General features: G+C 52.3%; 1 protein-coding gene across 1 annotated transcript; it reads right to left on the bottom strand.

Moving 5' to 3' along the window:
* Positions 1-1,022: 1,022 nt before the first annotated feature.
* Positions 1,023-8,781, bottom strand: DUSP7 (dual specificity phosphatase 7). Its single transcript, XM_084530823.1, has 3 exons — positions 8,178-8,781; positions 5,689-6,117; positions 1,023-3,393 (listed from the first exon to the last, which is right to left on the bottom strand). The coding sequence occupies exons 1-3, from the start codon at positions 8,587-8,589 to the stop codon at positions 3,086-3,088; spliced, it is 1,149 nt and encodes a 382-aa protein (XP_084386949.1). The 5' UTR covers positions 8,590-8,781; the 3' UTR covers positions 1,023-3,085.
* Between the last annotated feature and the right edge of the window lie 9,876 nt (positions 8,782-18,657).

Here is an 18,657-nt window from a genome sequence, read left to right on the forward strand (position 1 = left end):
TCTTTTCCCCACATAGCACAGCGATTTTTCATTTGTTGAGCCACAAACAGGCCTCTAAAATCAATATATAGATTCTCATCATGCAGCAGAGGAGTAAACAACTGAACTTTGACTCACCCACACACACCTTTGGCTCCTGCCTTTGACCATCTGCCCTGCTCTGCAATGGACCCCCCTCCACCTGCCAGCCTGAGCTCCTTGTGCAATTTCTGGGGCTCAGGCCCTAGGGTTAGGAGAACAAAAAGATGCAAGATGCAAATGTGAGGTGTTGAATAGATAGTAATTTAATTTGCCACTTAGATAAGAACAAGGAATGCTGGAGGGGAAAAAAAAAAAAAAGATGGTTGTCCCCCCACCCCACCCCCAGGTGGGAGAGGGGACACCATCCAGCTTCACATCCAGCACCAGCCAGAGCACAGCTTGCCTGCCCATTTCCAGATGAGTTGCAAGGTGCTGATAACCTTTCCTAGTTGTCCTTAACAATGCAGTTGCACCAGCACCCAGGAAAAACCAATTGCCCTGATCACTGGCAGGGCCTGCTCAGCCCTGCCCTGCTGCCAGCAAAGCTGTGAGACCCAGAAATCACCAGGCAGCTACCCACAAGGCTACAACTTCTTGCCTTCCTACCAAAAGAAAATCTGCTATCACACCAGTTGTGGGCAAGGCTTTGCTGTGCCTTCACAGGCCACACTTAAACAGCAAACAAAAGTGTCTTTAGTTTATCTATTTATTTTTGGCACAGAGGAATGGCTGGGGTCAAAGCCGGTCCCTTTCTCAAGCTGTTCTTTGTTCTCTGGTTTATCCAATACCCCATCCCTCTCCTTGCCCTCCTACTTCCCCCTCTCCATTTTACCACAGGTCTTAAAAATTAAATTGCGCACGAAACCAAACACCGCACTTGAACACTGCCCAGCAAATGTTCCTCGTGGTCACAGAAGAATACTAATCGACCATAAAAAAATGGATAAGAGAACAGCATGCCCTTATATGGGCAGAGGCTAGACAAGCATCTGACACAAACATCATTTTTAAAGAAAAAATAATATTTATTTGCAATATAAACAAAGTCCCAATATTGGATCAGTATATATAGGGTCACTAGTTTTCCTTCATAACTCAGAAAGCAGAACCATTCCTCACTAACAAGCTCTCATTTGTACTAATCAGAAGATGCATCTCTTTTTTTCCTTTAAAGAAGAAAGACTGCTAACAGCACAGGAAGCCTTTACAAACCAGTTTAGCTGTAATACAATACAGATGCACTGTCAAAAAATCCCTGAAAAAGTAAATTCCTCCATGAGGTAAGATGCAATTAGGATATTCTCAATTTGCTCACTCACAACCGTACTTACACCCATTCTCCCTTCCAATGACCCATGATCCCAACATTGTTGCAAACAAAACCCATCAGACAAACAAAAAACATCCAGAAAACAAGAAAAGAAGCTCATTCCAACATTCTGGTAACATCTTTAACAAAAAGAACAGTTTCAGGATGTGACAGCATCAAACATTCCTCCAGATGGAGACTTTTTTTTTTATTTTTTTTTCTTTTTCTTGAAAAAAGTACAAAAACTGGATATTTAGAAAAATCCGTGGCTTTTTTCAGTTACATGAGTTAAAGTGGCCAGGGAGGGGGGAGAAAGGAGGGACTACATTGCAGCCAATAAAAAAAATCCAAATCCATTCTGCCCTCCTCCCAGAAATTACCACTTCCTCCCCCTCCCGGCTCAGTATAAGGTGTTTGCCAAACACTAGCCAGAAATATAAACAAGTCTTCTCAGAATAGAAGGCACGGTATAAAGTTATTCGAAAGAGGAAGAAAAAAAATCAGAACCTCTGTTGAAAGCTCCAATCATCTCAGAATTTGCCAGTTAATATATATATATATATATATATATAAATTCTCTGTTACAACACTCTTGTCATCATTTCCACATCTCTCCACTCCCTTGCACGCTCCACACGTGATGATTCAGTCCCACCCTGCCATGCAACCCTCACTCCGCTCCAGGCTCTTGCCACGTTCCCCCACCCCGCACACGCACATGTGGGAAAGACTCGAGTGTGCACGAGGAATGCCAACATCACGACTCCTTTCTTTACTTGGGAAGCTGGAATGATTTCAGGCCAGCTGGATGACATTAAGTCAGTCAACAGGCAGCAGAGAATGAAGCTGGGCTCAGACATGCTTCTACCAACTCTATAGAGGCTACAAGAGATTTACCACTGGCAACAGCAAACTGTTTTTGGCAGGGGTGGCATTAAAAAAAAAAAAAAGCTTGCGGCTTAGTCACCTTGGCTGAATCAGTGCAGAGTTTGTGATTGTGAGTGCAGGAGTGGTGAAGGGGTTGCGTTTAAGCCCAACTGGCCTTCACACATAACAAAGCTTCCTACCAGATGCTAACAACAACAGCAGCAGCATGTATCTCTCTCTGGAGTACCCAGTAATATGCCAGGACATACCAAGGCTTCACATAGTGTGCAAAATGCATTTGGTCAATATAAACATTTGATTAAAAAAAATAATAAATGATCAAACAAGAAACAGAATAAAATACTGGTTTTGCAACCTCGTCTGTACAAACAGTCAGGAACTTACACATTTAAAAAGAGTTTGAACCCAAAGCTCGAGTAAGATCTACCTTTCCTTTTTTTTTTAAATCAAAAAAAGTAAACTTGGGTTTTAAAACAGTCTTGGCCCAACACCTTTTGTTCAAGGTTTCCAAGTGCATAATCTCCTCACTTTCCACAGCAAGCTAACCCCGGTAGCTCTTCGCATGTGTGCATGCTCTGACAGTCCCAATGCACCCAGGAAAGCGGTTATTGCCGGTAACAGCTGCGTTCAAAACACTGTAACATCGCCCGTATTAAATAACCCCCTGTAAAAAGGCTACCTCTTCAAACCACTTTGATCAGGATACTACTGAACGGCATTAGCCTTCTTAAAGCAGCAATCGGGCACCTCTGCCCAGAGAAGCTAGTCCTTTCAGAGCTGCCTGGCAAGACGGATACTTTTTGTGAGAGTTGAAATGCTCAAGAGAAGCGATTCGATGCTTGAGTTCCCAACCAGACGGCGTCCCCTTCATGTGGACTCCAGAGTGTTGAGCTGGAACAGGTTGTGGTTGGTGGGGGTGGTGAAGTAGAGCTGTTCGCTGGGCGAGCGGTTGTCGCACGGGCTGTTGAGTCCCAGAGTTCTCTCAAAGTCCAGGAGCTGGCCCATGAAGTTAAAGTTTGGGGAGATGTTGGATTTTTTCCTTTTCACAAAGTCATAGGCATCGTTCAGGGACAAGTTGAGTTTTTGCATCAAGTAGGCGACCGTGACCGTTACGGACCGGCTGATGCCAGCGAGGCAGTGAACAAGGATCCCACACTTCTTGGAACGGGCCTCATCTGAAACAAGACAAGGGGAAGGGGAGGGGGGGTCTATTATTCCACACCAAAAACACACGGGTTTGGAGCAGGGCCAGGTGGCAGCTGCAGGCTCACAGGACCAGGACGACTGCCAGACCTGGATTCCCTGCTCCCAGTGACACCAGCTCACATCCCTCTGACACCACGGCCCTCCCCAGAGCGCTCCCAAGGGATTCCCACCACGCAGCAATGCTGCACAGCCCCATTCAGCTGGGCAAGGCCATGTATCTCAGCTGCTAGAGAAGCACAAATCAATCCTGGCAGCAGGCAGCACATCTCTTCCCCAGGGACCTTCAGTACCCTCCGAAGGCAGGCCAGGCTGCAGACAACAGCTCCAGCGAGATGCTGGGCACAGCACAGCCACCTCCACACCAGCTAGAACCAGGCTGCCCGGCACACAAGGCTACAGCCTGACACCACGCAAGCAATTCTCCTTTGCTGTTCTAATCCTTCCACTAGAAAGTCATCCGAATGCAGTCGAAGCCAATTTAAGCAGCGTCTGAAGTGCAGGAACTTCCCTTATTGTGAAATTGTTCTTTAGGATGGAAAGAAGTGCACTTTACTACAAACAAACGCTTGTGTTGGAGGAGACTCTCAGAATGAATGGTAGCAGGGAGCAGGAATGCAGACTGCACCAAGAAATGGCGAGAGAACAGCAATGAAATTCCCCCTCCCTGGCCACTGATTGAAAAGCACACACACACACTCATCGTCTCTCGCACAGCCAGAACAGCGTGAACCCTTTATGAATTGACATCTTGGTGCTGACAGAGGGACACGCTCTGAGCGTGCTGAATGCATACAAGTACACGGCTCTGCTTACTTCTGGGCAGCCCTACTTGCGGGCCATCGTTTGGCTGAGAGCTTGGTGGGGAGGGAGAAAGAGAGTCCCTGGGCAAAGCCACACTGGTGAGAGACACACCAGCACCACCAATGTGGCAATGGGCAAAGAAGGTGCAGGCAAAGCAAAATCCAGACCAGAGCCACAACAGGTTTTCTGTCCCAGCCTCCAAAACCAGGCAAGAGCTTCCAGTGCAATGGGCAATCACCCAGCCCTCCCCCCAGTCTCTCCCCATTCAACATTCCCCCTCGAATTTCTGCCTTTCATCTGACTGCGTTTCTTGGTGTTTGGTTCTGGAGTGAGGTAATCCTCCATTTCCTGCCATTAAACGGGAAGCACAAGTACAGCATTCACAGGGACACCTCCTGACCAGAGCAGACAGGCCCCAGCAGGGACCCCCCTCCCATCTCACTCATTAGGTTCAGCAGCACGCTCTGTGCAGGAGGTGCAGACAGGTCCCTGCTGCCACACCGCAGCAGCAGCTCCTGAGCAGAATCAGGTTATCAGGGGACAGAAGGACCTAGCACTGCTCTGCCCCACTTCAGCCCTTACAGCACGGCCAGCAAGCACATGCAGAGGGATATGACACTGGGGACATCAAAGCAACATCAAAATTGCCAGCAGAGCTTTCAGTCTGAAGGCAAAGGTCCCCTTCACCCTTGCCAACATCAATGCATCTTCAACCACATACAAAGCCATGGAGCTTTTAATAGTTACAGCATTAACGACTACCTGTGCCATTCACTCCCCCCAGATCAGAATGGATCAGGCTAGTGACTGTCACCAACACACAATGCAGCTCATGGGGAAGCGTACATCTCTATTCAGCCCGACAGATGCTTCCACCAGAAAATGAAGCAATTTTCCAAGCTAACGCTAGCCTCATAGAGGGCATCTGCCCCTGTGCCCCTCTCCATGACCAGCCCAAGCTGTCTCAGGGGCTGTCTGCACAGCAGTTTTTCCAGCTGAGCTCTGCAGTGTAACTATAATCACTAACTCGTTGTGTTGACGCTTACCTTAGCTTACCCCCCAGCTTTAACCACACTCGGGACTAAGGAATTGCTGGCACCAGTCACGTTAACGTTGGCCCTTACTGGTGCCCACCATCAGAGCAGGCACCCAGAGCTCCCCACCACCTTGTCTCAGCCATCTCACACTCCTGCAAATCCCCACACAAGGGGAAAAGACACCAGGGCTGGGGTTTCTGTCACCACTTGCAGGTAACTTGGCTGAGCTGCTGAACGAGGGCCCAGCTTCAAAAGGAAAGGACTCCCCAAATGCAGCCTCTGCAGCATGCTGCCTGGCTGCTCAGCTAACACCGATGCCACAGCCCAGAGAGGTGAGGCCAGAGACCAGCGACAGCCCTGGGAAGCTGTTTGCCACATTCCCAAACAGTGACTACAAAAAAAATAATAATTCTGCCAGCTACCTACCAATAAAAGCAATGGCCTCGGGAAAGAACTGCGAGAGGTTCTGGCTCCAGTGATCTGAGATGGGGATCTGCTTGTACTTGAACTCTCCGTCGTGCTCAAACATGTTTGGCAGGTTGGGAGTCACATTCAGGATGTATTTAATGCCATATTTGCCTAGGACATCCAAGTTGGTGGAATCTTTGGCGCAGCCCAGGTACAGGTAAGGTAGGATCTGGACTGGAAAGGCAGGCTGATTGTTGGGGATGGGACTCCCGTCCGACTCCGTGGCACTGCTGGGTTCTCTGTCGGATTCACCATCTGAGCAGTCAGAGCTTATCCGCAGCCCTCCCAGGCCAAGGACAGACGCTGGGGGGGAGTTGTTGGGTGAGGAGCTGTCAAGGTTCGTCTCACAGTGCTCCGAATACTCAGTCTGAAACTTGTTAAAGCCACCTGGGAAGGGGGAACGGAGAAAGGGAAGGAGAGGGGCAGAGAGAGAGAGAGAAAGATGTTTTAGCCTTCAACATGGGACATCCATCTATCCAAACACACACAAACACACACATTATTTACTAAGTCTCTGCCAGCAACTGGCTGCTATGCCTCCACCTACCCAAAAAGCAGCCCGAGAAAGGCATCTCCCTGCTCCTTCGCCTTCCCCAGCAGCCTGTTACTGGGCAAACGGGTCCCAAGCAAAGAAAGTTCCTTACTAAGTTTAACAAACACAGGCCAAATCTCAACTGCATCAAAAGAAACAAACACACAAAAATAAAAAAAATGGCAAGAGACGATCTCGCCTCATTTCGCTTCTTGAGATACGGGGCTAGGGCAGTTTAGGCAAGAGCTATTATGCCACCTAGGCAGAAAAGCACAAAAGTATCCGTGTCTGAAGAGATAAAGCAAGAACAACAAGCAAATGCCCAGCTCAGGCACTAAAACCCCATAAAATAATTCACCTTCTAGCAGGGAAAAAAGCCATAAGTTTCACCAAAGAGCCATTCTCACACCTAATTTATCACTGCGAACGTGCTTTGTGACAGGGCAGCTCCACGGGTTCCTTCTTCACCCAACCCAAAGCAGGCTTGGGAAGGGATGGGACCTCTCAAGTACTTCCCTCCAGCTCCTCAGCTCAACATCTCGGGAAGGAAGGCAGGGAGAGCAGCAAAAACCTCACCAATCTGCCTCCTTCCAGGCAACATGAAGCCAGCACCCAGCCACCAGTATCTGACACTGACAAATGGTTTAATTAGAAAGGCCTCCTGGAAACTTTGTTAGTGGGTTCGGTGGTTGTGGCGGGGTCACCGAGCAGGACAGATAGCTCCTGCCACATCCATTCATGAAAAAAAGGCTTCTCCTCCTCCTCCTCCTCCCTCCCGCGCAGCCAGACAGCGCCGAGGAGCCATTTTGGAATTTTAATTGGAAACATTTCCCACCGAGGCTCCCGGAAAAAGGCAGAGGAAGGGGCTCGCCCCCAACCCCCCCGCCCGTTAGGGACAGCTCAGAGCAACTTCAAAGCTGCTCCCTCCTCCCCAGGAGGAGGATGAAGGGGAGAGAAACAAGAGGTGAAAGCGGAGGAGCAGCTGGGCTCGTTGGGAAGCTCGAAGCCAGGACGGGCAGGGGGCTTCACCCAGCAGCACAGGCAGGGAGCAGAGGGAAAGGGGACACGGGGAAGGGGGCCAGTCCCTGTGCTTGGTGCCTGGGTCCCCCCCTCCACATCACTTTCCGAGGAGCCTGGCGCAGGCGATGTGCAGCGGGGGCTCATCCCCAAATCCCTGCCTATCTCCCTGCCCGCACCAGGGGCTCCCCCGGCTCCCATCCGAGGGGCTGTTCGGCAGCAGCAGCGTTTTTTTAAAGGGCTGCAAGTGGCAGCTTTCGCACCCTTCCCCCGCACAGCCGCCTCGGCTCCGCTGCTATTCCTGCCCCAACGCCGCCACCCAGCGACCGCCCCGGCAGCGCGGCTGCGGGCTCCGCTCAGCCCCACCGGGATGTTCCTAAAACGGTCCCCAAAATACCCCAAAACCGCAGGAAAGGGCTTGTTGGGGGGGGGGGGGGGAAGCACCCTGAGTACCCCAGCTCCTGCATCGCCCTATGGTGGGGGGAAGGAGGGCAGACCCCCCAGACAGGCTGCTGTTTCCAAGGAAAGTGAATGGGGGGTGCGGGCGGCTTTTTTTTTTGGGGGGGAGAGGAAATTTAAAGGATGGAGGCCCTTTCCGAAGGGGAGAGGCGTGGAGAGCCGCGGGGGCTGCAGCGGCACAGCCGGGGGCTGCTGGGCTCGGGGCAGGGGAGGCTGCGGGGAAGGCAGGGGGCTGCCACCGCTGTCGGGGGGGGGGGGGGCAGAAGGCAGCGGGGCGCTGGCAGCCTCCCACCATTTTGTTCCGAGGATTAAAACGAGTGGAAAACCGGGGGGGGATCGCTGCAGCCGGCGGTGCGGGGGGGGATGCGGGAGCAGGGTCGGATGGGGCGAGGGGGCTGCGGGGCGAGGAGGGGAGGGGAGGGGGGGGGTGGCAGCTCACCTTTCAGGTAATAGGCTTTGCAGCCGTCGTCGCGCAGCTTCTGGAGCAGCAGCCCCAGCACGGAGGTGGCGGCGCCGCCGTCCTGCCAGTCGGCGGTGGCCTCGTCGTAGAGCAGCACGGTGTCGGCCTTGCAGCGCTTGACGAAGCGCTCCTTGTCCTCGTGGTTGGGGATGATGGAGCGGATGGGCAGGTTGCCCTTCTTCAGGCGGCGCAGCATCAGCCCGGGGATGGCCAGGTTGATAGCGGTCTCGATGTGCGAGCTCTCGAACAGCTCGTGGGGGCGGCAGTCGAGCAGCAGCAGCGACCGGCCGCCTCCCGACTCCAGCTCCTCCTGCAGCCACTCGGCGCTCTTGCACGGCATCGCCGCAGCCATGGGCGCCCGCGGGGAGCTCCCCCAGACCTGCGTTTTCATGGGGCTCGGCGGCGGGCGGGCGGCCAGCGAGCGAGCGAGGGCCCGGCCCCCAGCGGCCACCCCCGCCGCGGCTCCCTGGGTTGTGCTGGGCTCGGCTCGGCCCGGCCGTGTAGCTGCGCGCTGCCCGCGGCCCGGAGCACGGCGGCCCCGCTCTGCCCTAGGCGGCGCGCCCCATCCCGGCGGCCTCCCTTAAAGCGGGGCTCTCCGCCGGGCCCGCCGGGTCGTGCGGCGGGGGCGGCCCGAGGGGCGGGGCGGGGGCCGGCCCGGCACAGCGCGGCGCGCCACGCCCCGCCATGGCGCGCCGCGAGGGACACGCCCCTTTCCTCAGAGCCACGCCCCCGAAGCCCGCAGGAGCCAATGAGGGCGCGGCGGGGAGGGAGGCGGGCGGCCGTATATGGGCAGGGGCGGGGCTGCAAAGCGCGGGAAGGGGCGCGGGGGCCCGCGGGGTTCGGTGGGGTCCCCGCCATCCTCTGGGGGCGTCCTCCGGGGCTGCGCACCCCAAATCCCTGCGGGCATCAGCTGCTCCCAGCCCCCGACGGATGGATAGACGGATAGACGGACGGACGGACAGATAGATAGATAAATAGATAGGTAGATAGATAGATAGATAGATAGATAGATAGATAGATAGATAGATGAGCCTTTCCTTCGTGGCAATGGCTTCTCCTCGCTCTAGCCCCTTGCTCTAAGCCTTCCCAGAAAATCCTGCCGCAGAGGGAAGGGTTCTGGGTCTGCCCCAGCGCCAGGCTCAGGGACCCAGCTGGGTGAAAGTCAAGGCCCGGGATGTGCCTTGTGTAATGGGAAAGATGTTGTCCTGTAACACCCCCCTTCCCTGCACACGTGCACACAAACACGCATAAACAGCCCGAGTTGTAACAGGCTTTAAAGCTGCTGTTGGAACGAAGCTGTGTGCCTAGGCAAAAAAATACGTGCTGGGTTGGATAAAGCACGCAGCCACAGCCTGTCTCCTTTTAGCCCGGTTGTTAAGCAGGGACCCTAATGGGATTGCAGAACCAACGCCGCGCTTGGGAACGTGCTGAACTTCAAGCAAAACGAGCATCCCGTTACAAAACTCTGCTTTCAGCAGGACCGTGCTCAGGGCCGTTCGTGGATTTCATCGCTATCAGCAAAATCAACGTCTGCTTCTACATTGCTTCTCTGTGACTCAAGTGTGTGCCTGAGAAAGCGGAACAGCTGAAGCTGTCCACTTCCCCTTGCCCAGTTTATTTTTACTGCTGGTTGCTGTGGGAAGCTATTGTGATTCAGTGTTGCAGTAGGAAGTTAGTAACGCCACTCTTGCAGCAAAGGATGTTGAGGTTCTTATGCAAGCCACAGTGAAAATAGCTGACCTTTCAGAACATTTCTCAAAGTACCTTCAATTCCTAAGTGGAACAGCAGTGGGCTGTGCAAAGAAGGCGCATCTGGGGCTAAAGCCCTTGCTCAGCCTACTGGGGGTACTCTCAGTGCCATGAATTTTAGGGGGGCTCCTGGGCTCCCCTTTGGGAGGCAGCAGCAACAGCTGTGAAACCAGCAGGGATGCGCTTCACCTCCGTCCTGCGGTCACGTTAGTGAACACGTAAACCTCTGAGCAGGACAGGTTCCAGGCACATCACCTGCAGAGGCAAGACCAGATTTCTGATCAGTGAAGGTGAGGGCCAGAGAATGTCACCCAGCAGCAGCGTGGCATCCCTGCCTGCCCAGCCAGGAGCCGGGGGACATCGGGAGGGGGGCGATAGAGCCTGTCCCCCGGCTTCTCCCACCTTCCGTGGCAGGAGCACAGGTTACGGTGGGGTTATGGTGAACACAGCCCCGTGGGGGGGGACAGGCCCGTGGCAGGGTCAGGGGCAGGCAGGGCTGGCAGCTGGAGGCTGTGCCAGCCTGTCGGCTTGCTGCCCTCTTCAGTCAGCTGCTCCAAAATGCAGCGAAGCCAAAAGCGAGACGAAACTGAGTCATGGGGCTCTGGCGACGGGTCCCTGCGTCCCGTCCCCCACCTCCTCCTGGGGCATCTGCCCTGCAGAGGAGGGCAGAGAGCTCTGTGCCCACATCTGGTTTCCTGCAGAGACCAGAGGAGGCAGAGAGGACGCACGCAGCGGGGGCCAGGATGGAGCTTTTGGTGACGTTTGGTCTTGCCGTGCACGTGGCTTTGGTGCCAGCAAAGGTCGGCGTCTGCCCAGAAATGAGCAGCTTTTGGCTCAGCCCTGAAGGTCCCAAGTGCGTGGGGATGAGGACAACGCTGTGCAGTAACACGTCTTGGGTTCGGGGTGCTTTTGTCCTCATCCATTCTCTGCTCCCCTGCGATGCTGAGGCAGCCACCGCCTCAGGTTCCTCACTCCCTCACCTCCTGAGCCTGGGGACTGGGTTTTGATGTCTTTTTTTCCCCCCAGGGCTGTGTTTTGGTGTCTATTTTCCACCTGGGTCTTTGTCTTCTGTTGTAGAAACAAAGACCAAGAGTCATGGCAGGACAAGAGGTAACAGCACAGTCAGTAGGTTTTCCCACCTGTAGAGCAGAGATAGTGCCTCCCTCCCTGTCACCTTTGCGAACACATTTAGCTGCTAGGGAAACAGGCAGGAGGGCTGGTTTGATGCCACCATCCTTAGCATCCTCCTTGCAGTGCTGAATTTCTTGGATTGAATCACTTTAAAAAAATAATATATATATATATATATATATATATATATATATATAAAATTTAACTTTGGTTCTCTTCACTGATCACTTAATTGACGTAGGAGTAAATCTGTCAGGGAAGGGCAGTTGTTGATTGTTTACACAATGTTTCATTATTGCGTGTAAGAGGTTAACTCCTGCTAGAGAAATAGATGCATGGCTTTAACAGTCGAATTAAACAAATAAATAAATAAAATAAAAAAGCCCAAATTCGCTCTCTACTCCTGCACTAATTTGTGACTATTTTTATCAACACTAACGCTGAGCCAGGGTAAAAATACTCCCTAGAAAGTTTAGAATTTACATTTGTCTTCATATATATTCAGCAGAAATCTAGCTCCCCAGCCTCCGCACTGCCTAATCTGGATTCATTAGCTTCAGCCGCCCGCAAGAAAAATGTCAGATGACTTTGGCCTGGTGAAGCGCTGCACCCACAAGCGATCAGTGGGAGGATCTACGCGCTGCGACGCTTTCTGCAGCGAGCCCTCCCTGTGAGCCTGCGGGCAGCTCCCGGGGGTGGGAGCAGATTTCCCCTTCCTCGCACAGCCCTGCTTCTCCGCTGGGCTCCATCCTGCGTGGATGCTGAGCCCTGGCAAGTGCATGCTGCCAGCGTGAAGCTGCCTTGTGTCCAGCAAGACCAGGGTCGTGTTGCTCATGTGTAGTCGCCAGTGGAGATGCTGAGCCGGGATGCAGGGAGCTCAGGCTGATGAGTTGCTGGGTGCTGCCACTTTTCCGCTACAAGATGGGACAGCATCGTTTGTCCCTCTCTGGGAGGCACTTTTGCACTAGAGCTGGAGATTTTCATGTCGTGGTGTCTGTGGATTCTGGGCCAAAGACTCCACAATTGTTCTCTGGCATGTTGCTGCAGGAGAATCTACACGGCCAAATGTAAAAGGAGGCATGTGTGGCCTCACAGAGCCTTCGCAGAGCCTGGCCTCCGCTTGTGTTCCTCCTTCTTTCAGATTAGCCTCAATCTCCATGGACCTCTGCTCCTGCTTCCCACCTGGCTCTTCTGACATCAACTTTGCCTCTTGTCAGACCTGGAAAGCACTGTCAAGGTTGAGAAAACCCCTCAAGAGCTGCAGTGAGCATCCACATCCAGATTCCGGCCTTCTGAAGGAGGCTCAGGGTAGGAGGCTTCCCCTGAGGCTGGCTCCCACCTTTCCACCATGCAGATGTCTCCAGGTAGATCCAGAAGCTCTGTGGCAGCCATGGAGGAGCAAAGCTGTGTGCAGAGTGTTGCAGGCTGTGGTGGACATCATCTTCTCTTTGCAGCAAAAATCAAGGCTCCAAGAACTCTGTTTTCCGTGATCAGCTCCTAGTGGTTGCACCAAGAAGGGCTAAGGCTGGAGGTCCCTCTGGAGAGCATCACAGCGAGGTCTGCTGGAGCAGGACCCCATCCCAGTTGGTTCCCACTATCTCCAAGAATAGAGACTCCACGCCCTCTCTGGGCAACCTGGTGCAGTGTTTGACCACCCTCACAGTGAAAAAGTATTTCCTTATGTTTAACCATTACATGCCATGCTTCAGTTTGTTCCCATTGCCTCCCATCCTTTCACTGGGCACCCAAGAATAGCCTGGCTCCATCTTCAGAGTTTGAGGAATCATCTGCATTTTTACAGCAAAGGGTTTGCTTCCACCTGGGTGAAAAAATAAAAATAAAAAATCCAATCTGCAGAGCCAACACCTAATTTATCTGGAAATATCAGCCCAGTACTTAAGTACTTCTCACACTGCTTTGGCTGGGAGAGCTGTTTCAATGACAGCTTGGGAAGTCCCCACACTTTCTGTAAAATCCAGGAGAGAAAGGGACAAACAGCAGATGAGTCCCCACAGGCTCTGCCAGCCGTCAGGGCGACCTCTGATCCAACCAAACGGGGATAACAGCAACAACGGCTTCCCTGCTCCCCTCCCTCTGCTTCCCAGGCTCCAGGCTCCTTCCAGAGAGAAAACTGGAGAAAATTTCAGATTCTCTACCCTTTTTAGCAGCAGGCTTTAAATGAACAGGTAAGAAAGCCACATGCCACCACCCTTGCGGCATCCTCCCTTGTGGAGGATATGTACCTATAGCTACATATCCCTATATATACCTATATACCTACATGCCCCATTTCTAATCATTTCTCATTCATATGCCAAAATAAAAGCTTGTCCTTAGAGAACAGGAAGGCATAGAAAAACAAGCAGAGCAGTGACAGCAGGGCCCCTTGGTGTTTGTTCTCTACATGCCTCTGCTCTCACCCATTTGCACACCCAGAGCCTCCCAGCTCCACGGGCTCAGCATCCTTGGCCCACCCTCCACACACGTCAGTTCCCTGGCTGTTTCTCCCAGTCAGCCAGGCTGGTTGCAAGAAGCGATTTCCTGCAGAGAAGTATTTCTGTTTCAAGGAGGCTAAGTGTGAGCTTCCTGATGTAGGTTTTTTACCAGAACCCATTGCGAAAGCAGCTCCACCACCCACTGGGCACTTCTTAAAATGAGCTCGGGCTCTCAGCTCTGCTTCCCCAGCTTGGCTCCCTGACCCCTGCTCATAGCATCATGGAGTGGTTTGGGTCAGGAGGGACCTTAAAGCCCAGCTAACTCCTCACGGCCCTCAGAGTAAATAATTTATTTGTAATATCGAATCTGAACCTACCCTCTTTTAGTTTAAAGCCATTACCCTTGTCCTATCACTATACCCCTGGCAAAGAGTCCCTCCCGAGTTTTCCTGTAGGCCCCTTTTGGCACTGGAAGGTGACTGGAAAGTGTCTCTGGAGCCTTCTCTTCCCCAGGCTGAACAACCCCAGCTCCCTCAGCCTGCCTTCACAGGAGAGGTGCTCCAGCCCCTTGTTCATCTTCGTGGCCTCCTCTGGACTTGCTCCCATAGTTCTGTGTCCTTCTGATGCTGGGGGCCCCAGAGCAGAAGGCACGGCTCCAGGTGGGGGCTCACAAGAGTGGAGCAGAGGGGCGACCTTAGTAGGTCCTAAACCTGCATCTCCGCACTGGAGCTCCATGGAGGTAACATCCCCTGTGGGGAAGTCAAGCACGTAACAGCCTCTCTTGACCAGGACAACAGCCAGACCTCCAGGAAGGACACACGAGCATGCCCTGCAGCAGACCTGTCCTCTGACCTTGCTGCGTCTAGCCAGCTGCTGAGCCCCAGCAAAGTTGTTCTGGCTGCAGCTCCTGCTCCTCTTCTGCCTGGCCTCATCACCCACTTGCTGCAAAGGAAAGGTCCACTATTTCCCCATATTTTCTCCAGGCCCCTTGTTGCAGCATTGAGCGATTTGTCTGTTTCATGACAGCCTGGAAGCTTTTCTGGAACTTCAGTCCAGACTATTCCTCCAGCAAGCAAAGCAGACAAGGCACTTGGTGGTGTTAGCAGGAGGAAACAATGCATAAGCAGTCATTGTTGAAGGCACTTGTTGCATCTTTCCCAAGACACCGTGTGCATTATTGTGCCTGCTGACAGCATCTCTGGAGGGTTATTGAGGGCCTGGGCCTTGCTCTGGCACAGCTTGAAGGGGCCGGCTTTGGTGGCCAAAGGGGATTTGGGGGAAATGTCCCCCTGTGGCCCTGTTGTCACATGCAGCTGCTATAGCTGGGACATCCCAGGGACACGCACAGAGCCTGGGGGCAGGGAGAGCTCACATCAATTATTAGACCAAGGGATGGACCCGGGAGGAAAAGATGGGCTTTAAGACACACGCTCCCATCTGAGAATTACACAGTGGACCTCCAGCTTCCCCTTGACTCGCTTTTACAGCCCGTGATATGAATGTAAAATGAAGTGTGCACCGAGACACAACCCAGTTTTGAAAGGGGGCACACCCTGCCCTGCAGAGTTGTGACCAGAAGTGACAGCACAGCGAGCCCTCCTTCTGGAGGAGATGCAAGGTCTCCCCCACCCTGCCCATGCACCACGCTGACCAGGGAGGAGGGACACGGCCTGGGGACACACAGGCATGTTGTGCCTGCGTGTCACCGTTTCCTCACTCCTGATTTGAACAGTGAGGCAACAGCAGGCAGAGAAAGAGGTGACCAGGCAACCTTTAAGCAAATACATCCTGGGGAATGAGCTTTACAGTGGAAGCAAGACATCTCTGGAGAGCAAGGGGCAGGGAGGCCACCAGGCAAGACATGCTCTGAGGAGGTGCCTGCAGCACAACTAGAAGGCTGGGTGGGCACAAGGATGTGGAAACAAGCCCTGGTGAGAGCACAGCTCCTCCGGGTGAGCTGCTGCCAGGAGCTGGAGCTTCCAAGTGGCCAGAACCTTTCTTGGGAAAGCTAGGGAAAGCTTTGGCCTGGGTAGTGGCATTTCTCAGGGGAAACATTATTTCATTGGAAACCACGGGCATTCATGTCAAGTAAAAGCTATTGGAAAAGTGACATCGCACTGAAACAGAAAAAAAATCTCAGAGCCCAGACTTGTTGGGTGAAAGGTGTTGGAAATGCAAATTGTTAATTTAAAGAACTGGGACAGGAAGCAAGGGTGCCAGACTGAGCTGTTATCGGCTGCATCAGCTGCAAGTCTGGCTCACTATTTCAGAATAAAATTAGACTTGCAGTATATGACTTTAAATATTTAAATTACTTTCAGTAATTCATATGGTGACATTTAAACAAAGTACACCAAGCAAACAGCTCCCAGTGCTTAAAGGAAATGTTTGCAGGTAATAATATTTAATTTAAGGAGGAACAGCTGATATCAAGGCAGGATCTTAGCTCTGAATTCAACGTACATTCCTCTTTGAACCAAGAATTGGAGAATAAATCCCTGGGCCTGTGATTGCTTAGACACGTAGAGCAATGGGATTTGAGTGCTTCTGTTCCCAGAGGTGGCACTGGGCAGCACCATGCCAGGGGGCAAGGACCACCAGGCTCGGTACTGCCACCCTGCCTGCCCTCTGCCAGGCATGAGTCCACCCAGCTTCTTCTTGGGCTGTTCCCTGAGAGTTTATTTTAGGATCTAAAGGCTAAAGCCAGCCTGGGTACAAACAAGCAAAACTCAATGAAGTCAACTTAGGGGTTGAGTGCTGCTGCTGGTGCTCCCAGCCAATCTGGAGAGCTAAGCTGGGTCTATTACATCAGTCACACTGGATTTCATAACATTAGACATTTCAATGAGGGTGACTCATTCCCTTTTGAAGCGCATTGTATGTATGAGCAAAGATGATTAACTTTTGCTGAATGGTATGATTTCTGGGACGGGAACTGCTGTTAATTAGGAGCAGATCTCAGATGATCACAAACTCTGTTGTCATGGCCTACTTTGTATATTTCTCTCCATTCTCCTTTTTTTTTTTTTTTTAATTTATTTATTTTTAAGCTCAGGATAAAGATTAAAGTGTCCTTCTCTGCTGTAAAGCAGCCAGGCATCCAAACAAGGCATCCGACATCTGCAGACAGGCATGGCCCAGGGCTGTCAGTCCCTGTGACCAAGCTTCAGCTACCTGCCCCCAAAATCTCTGCTTTCACATTAAAACCAACCAAAAACAAAACAAAACAAAACAAAACAAAATAATTTAAAATAAAATACCACCACAGGGCTTCCAAACATTGCGATAGAAGCAGATAAAGACAGTAAAAGAAACTTAAAAGGATCAGAGTCTAAAATACAAAGCTATCTTTCCCCACCCCTCCAATATTTTCGTTCTCAGAAGAAACTGTTGGAGGGTTGTGTTAATCTCGTGCTTCTGACTGCTGAGTGGAGCCTTTGGGGGTAGCAACACAAGGGACCCTTTGGATAAAGAGCTTCCCAGGTTCACAGAGAAGAATCTTTTCAGCTGTAGTGGCTACAAAGAAGGATGGAGAGGTCCTCCTGACCCCACCGTGGGCATGTGCAGCCCCAGATAGTGCCTGGGGGCTGCAGAGGAGCAGCTAAGGGCCCACGGATCCAACGTGGACCAGGCTGCTCAATGGCATTCTGCCACCAGCTTGTGACTCCCAGTGTCCACGTTCTTATGACAAGGTCCCCTCAAGCCTCTGCCACCATCACCACCAGCTCTTGAGTGCTCTGGGATGCAGCAGGAGGAATAGCCACGAGGCTGGGGGTGCTGGGAGGGGACAGAGCTGAGCCTCTCTCCAGAACCGCTCTCCCCTGCCCAGACCTCCTGCCTCTTTTCTTCTCCTGAAAGAGAAAAAAAAACATTGAAACTGAGACAAAAGATGATTTCTTGGGTCAAAACTGAGTGGGCCTGGGCATTTTAATGCAAATAGGAGGTGAACAGCCCTAACCCTCACCATGCAACACTCCTTGCTGGCCCAACCACCATCCTTTCAGATGAAAGCTCATTCTCAAAGCAGGGACAAGCTGGTGTGGCAGAAGAACCCAAAAGGGCCATTTAATTCAGACCAGGAAACTGGAGCTGGCTGGGAAGAAGGAGAGGGTGCCTGCAAGCCCTGCAGGCCCCTACAGCATTCTGGTGCTCAGTGGTCACAACCGACTCAGGGTCTCCAGAGCACCGTCATTTTCTGCCTTTTCCAAAACACCAGTGTGAGGGAAGGACAAAGATTTCATGGACACATACTGCTTCCAAAGCGCCTACACCAGCACCTGGGGTATTTTGGAAACTGGGAGGTGTGGGAGCATCAGAAGCCTTGTTTCAGGCACGGTGGTGAACGAGTTGCATCGGATCAGAGACAGGGCTAGCTCCCCTCCAGCTCACAGGCGGACAGCACTTCAGCACACTGAGCCAATGGGGAATTCTTCTTGATTTTTTTTTTTTTTTTTTTTGAGATAAAGTGGCATCTAGCAGTAGGAAAAAACTAATTTTGACTAAAATGGGGCCATTTGTAGTAGTGAGGCACTGCTGGCAGAGGGAAGGACTCCTGAAAACTTCAGGCACGAGCATGGGACACGCGATCCCTTGCCCGAACTGCGGATGAGCAGCGGAGGCTGAGACACGCAGCCCAAAAGGCTCCTCTGGAGGCTGACACAGATGGGGATTTTCCTTCAGAGGCTCCTTCCCTCTGCCCGAATGGGCAAAAAAACACTCATAGCTCAAATCCCCAACAAGCATCTGAGGAAGGGGCAGTGCTGGCACTGCCTTGGGTGCTCTTCCTCTCCTCCGAGTGCTTTTCCTGCTGGTGCTTCTAAAAATGTACGGCAGAGCAACTGTCTCTAAGGCAATTTCCATAACAATGGGTGCAGAAGAACAATCTATGCTGTTATTGTGCCTTGCTTGCTTACACACACGCGCACAAAGAGAAACAGGCACGCTGTAATTCCAGCAATCAACGAATTTTTAACCAGTTTGCTCCCAGTCACTGCTGGAAAGCCACCCAGGGGACTCACTGGCCGCTACCAAGCCAGGGGTTGCTGGCGGGGCTGGGGTGCCCGCACCACCTGAGGCTGGAGGTGTAAAAGCAGCTGGTGTCAAAGGAAGGAAACCACAGAGAGCATTTCCACATCGTCCCCACT

This window comes from Aythya ferina (assembly GCF_964211825.1).
Source record: "Aythya ferina genome assembly, chromosome: 10".
NCBI lineage: Eukaryota > Metazoa > Chordata > Aves > Anseriformes > Anatidae > Aythya > Aythya ferina.

What these genes read in the sequence shown, in the direction of transcription:
- DUSP7 (XM_084530823.1), bottom strand. Translation starts at nt 8,589, where the DNA reads ATGAAAACGCAGGTCTGGGGGAGCTCCCCGCGGGCGCCCATGGCTGCG. An exon ending in CAAAGCCTATTACCTGAAAG is followed by an intron (nt 6,118 to 8,177) that starts GTGAGCTGCCAC and finishes CCCCCTTCCCAG; the next exon opens with GTGGCTTTAACAAGTTTCAG. An exon ending in CGAGGCCATTGCTTTTATTG is followed by an intron (nt 3,394 to 5,688) that starts GTAGGTAGCTGG and finishes GTCTTGTTTCAG; the next exon opens with ATGAGGCCCGTTCCAAGAAG.